We start from the raw sequence: 4,087 nt of genomic DNA, 5'->3' as shown, positions 1-4,087 counted from the left end.
GTAAATTACTTTACTCTAAATTTATTAAATTATCATAATTTCTTTGTATTTTATTTAAAGGTGGGGATCAACTGTGGCGTGCTTAGATAGCATACAAAAAAATAAGCAACCATTAAAAACATTGGCTATTTCTGAAAACAGTGGACTTAATTCAGTAGCAAAAAATATTCTTTTATCAGATGTTTTTTGGGACAGAGTTGAAGGTTTTTTCAAATTGCTGTCACCAATAGCTGATGCAATAAAGAAAACTGAGTCAAATACTCCCTTGTTATCTACTGTTGTGGAAACTTTTCACTTCTTGGAAGACCACATTTTTAAAAACTTAACAGTTAGCCCATTCTCAAAGAAGGAAGAAGAAGAAGCCAAAAAAATCTTTAAGAAAAGAAAAGATTTTTGTTTAACAGAAATTCACTTGGCTGCCAATATACTAGATCCTAAATTTCAAGGCAGAGTCTTGACTGGAGAACAAAAGGTATTTACTACACATAATTCAAATTTATAATTTTTAAATTTGAAAATACTATTTAAATTAATAAAGTAATTTTTAAATTATTGAAAGAAAAATCTTTTTATAGATTGATGCATGTGAGGCGATACACAACATTGCCGCAAGTATGCCTGATGTAAACGAAGAAATCATGATGTTTGACTTGGCTAATTACCAATCAAAGGGTGGTATATTTTCAAAACCTTTTATTTGGACTGCAGTTGGAATAACTCAACCCATAAATTGGTGGAAAGGATTGTGTTCCTTTACTGAACTATCAAAAGTTGCGTCTAGAATTCTTCAGCTACCAGCTTCAAGTGCAGCATGTGAGAGAAGTTTTAGCACTTATTCTAACATTCATAGTGCGAAAAGAAATCGCTTAACGACTGAAAGGGCTGGAAAACTAGTTTTCATTTCACAAAATTTAAAACTTGAAAATATTGAAAACACCAGTTATAAAAATGGTACAAGCATAACTACTCCTCAAATGAATAACTCGAGTGTAAATAAAGCTCCTAGCACTTCAATGCCTTGGGCAGAGTCTGAAGCAGTTAATATAGAAAGTGACAGTGACTTTGTTTATGAATCACAAGATGAAGGTAGTCTAGGGCGGGAAGACTCGGACTCAGAAAGCACATCCATTTAGAATATCTTTTATAGTTTAAATACATGTTAAAATTACTAGATTATTGACTTTTTTGCTTAAATATTTATACTTTTTTTTAATTGTGTATACTACACAACACAGTGCTACAATTCTTAGCACTAAATTAATAACGAATTAAAACTTTTAAAATATTATTCAAAAATAATAGATATGTAAATTAAATAAATTTAAGGCTTTTATTATAAGGGCTTACTGGCAATATAATTCAAAATATGTAGCAAACAATGTAAGACCAATTTATTACATAATAAATATTAGGGTTGTCTAAATAAGCATGATATCGTATATTAGTATATTTAAATTATAAAAATAAGTATTTTGTCATGGACAAGTATAGTTTTATATGAGTGTAATATTTAGGATGTACAACAATATTTAAGAATCAAAACATGACAAATAAACATTCTCATACAATATACCTAGATTTATAACAAACTTAATGCTAAACCGCCTAATAAATATACTTAATAAATAGCTCTTTTTTTATTATTTTTTATTAAAACATTAACTTTAAATTGGTGTTTATACATTGTATTTGTGATTATAATGATCATATACCATAAATAGACAGAATAAGACAAAAACTCTTCCAAATTATTTACCAAGAAAAATAAAAAACTTTTTAATAAAGTCAAAAAAAAAAAAAAAACAAAAAAAAAACCAAAAAAACACAAAAAAAACAAAAAAAACAATTTTTTTTGACCCAAAAAAACGCAAGAGGAAAAAAACGCGTTTTTTTGCAACTCTAGGTATATATATATATATATATATATATATATATATGTATATATATATATATATATATATATATATATATATATAAATATATATATATATATATATATATATATATATATATATATATATATATATATATATCAACCCTCGGAATTAGGGTTGACATTCGGCAATGCAGACCTAACTGCCAACCTGAAAGTGTTTTAGGTCGGCAAAAAGTTGCCGACCTTGTTTCTATGTTTTATGGTCAGACCTTTGTACCAAATAATTTTTGCTGACCTGATGCCGACCTCTAAAAGATTAAGGTCAGTAAGTTATTGCCAACCTCATTTTTCGTAATTCCGAGGGTTGAAATATATATATATATATTTATGTATATATATATAAATGTATATATATATATTATATACATATGTATATATATATCATATATATATGTATATATATATATATATATATATATATATGTATTTATGTATATATATTTATGTATATATATAAATGTATATATATATATCATATATATATATGTATGTATATATATATATATGTATATATATATATATATATATATATATATATATATATATATATATATATATATATATATATTTATAAATGTATATATATATCATATATATGTATGTATGTATATATATATATATATCAACCCTTCTCAGGAGGTGCGTGCTTCTCAGGTTGCATGCCTTATACGACCATGTTAGTGTTTAACAGAAAAGCACGCTATTATATGCCAGACAAATAACATTTTGCTTTGACTATTTGAGTGCAGCTATTTCAAAAAACATTTTAAAAAGGCGCTGAATGAAAAAGATTCTAAATTATTCCTTTAATTACATTGAAACTTCTTGATAAATGTTTTTATATTAGTGAAAAGCTTTTAAATAAAGTAACAATTTACTGATAATGATTTTTGTTTAAAGTATTATTGACAGTTGGGTAATTTCATGTCAATTCAGCTGAAAAAAACACCATGTTTAAGATTTTGCTAATTTTTTATGTTATAGGATTTATAAGAACAAGGAAAATCTGAAATTTGGAACCTCTAACTCCTTATGGTCCTTGAAATATTCAGTATTCAATTTTCTTTTTTATGCTGAGATTTTTTGCAAAATGCTTTTTTGTCATTAAATAGCAACATTTTATGAACAAAATGAGGTATCATCCTGAAATTTGGTACATAGACAATCTTGCACATGGCAGACCACCTTAAGTATATGTAAATTGAATAATAAAGGCATATATTTTGGGCTATTTTTTTGAGTCAATACTTCATCATACATTATAGGTATAAAACATAACTATTAATGAAAAATATGTCATTGCGTTCTTTAACTTTTCTAAATACAGCATACTAAAGGTAAACTTTATATAAATGCTTAGTCGGCATAAAATTTATTGCTAACTTCTTTATGACAAAATTAGCTAAATCTTATTTTTATGTTGTAAAAAGTTAGTTTTAAATTCTTTTTGAGGGGAATAATAAGTTTATACTTTATTTTTAATTAATTATTTTTAATTTTATTTCAAAGTGGGACAGGGTGGAGGAGGAGGGGGGGGGGGTTGTTGAGAATGCAATTTAGCATTTTACCCCTCCCTCCCCTGTTTCCCCTCAAAAAAAATTGTTTTTTCTTAATTTTGTTATGCGAATAAAAGTTTTGTTTTGTTAAAAATTTTTCTATTAAGCTTTTTTAAGGCCTGATAGACCAATAATTAGAACTAAACTAATTTAACTAATTTAAACTAATTTTTTTTGTAAAGGACAAAAATTGAAGTAAACTTTTCTATAATCCAAATGCAGTAACATTTTTTTGTCTTTTATAAATAAAGCCTTTTATTTCCTCATTATTATTTAACCTCTTCTGTTTAGATTTCATGGTGTAAATATAGTTTCCTGTTACTTTGCAGGAATTTTATATTTATTTAACTAATTAATGAATGTTGTATGATTGGTAAATAAAATAAATTTTAATTACCTATCAGTTGTGTATAAGAGGAAGTCACATAATATGACTTATCCAAACAAATAAATAACTTTCCATAAACTAAATAATGTGAATGGTATTTCTAAAAAAAATTTTTGTGTAAAATATTTCAAAATCAGATTTTTCTTTTCTATTTATATTTTTGTTTTAAATTTCAAAGTTTAAGTTATGGATAAATGTTCTATTGGA

General features: G+C 25.4%; 1 protein-coding gene across 1 annotated transcript in view; it reads left to right on the top strand.

Annotated features, from left to right (window-relative positions):
- LOC136087419 (uncharacterized) overlaps nt 1-1,173 on the top strand; it is a 2,901-nt gene extending 1,728 nt beyond the window's left edge. Inside the window, exons 5-6 of the mRNA XM_065810158.1 lie at nt 61-472; nt 576-1,173. Of these exons, the coding sequence (XP_065666230.1) occupies nt 61-472; nt 576-1,133 (970 nt within the window). The 3' untranslated portion in view covers nt 1,134-1,173. The remainder of the gene's footprint in view (nt 1-60; nt 473-575) is intronic.
- The last annotated feature ends 2,914 nt before the right edge of the window (nt 1,174-4,087 follow it).

This window comes from Hydra vulgaris, chromosome 11 (assembly GCF_038396675.1).
Source record: "Hydra vulgaris chromosome 11, alternate assembly HydraT2T_AEP".
NCBI classification, from domain to species: Eukaryota; Metazoa; Cnidaria; class Hydrozoa; order Anthoathecata; family Hydridae; genus Hydra; species Hydra vulgaris.
The sequence above is the reverse complement of the archived record's forward strand: the minus strand, read 5'-3'. Positions and strand labels throughout refer to the sequence as shown.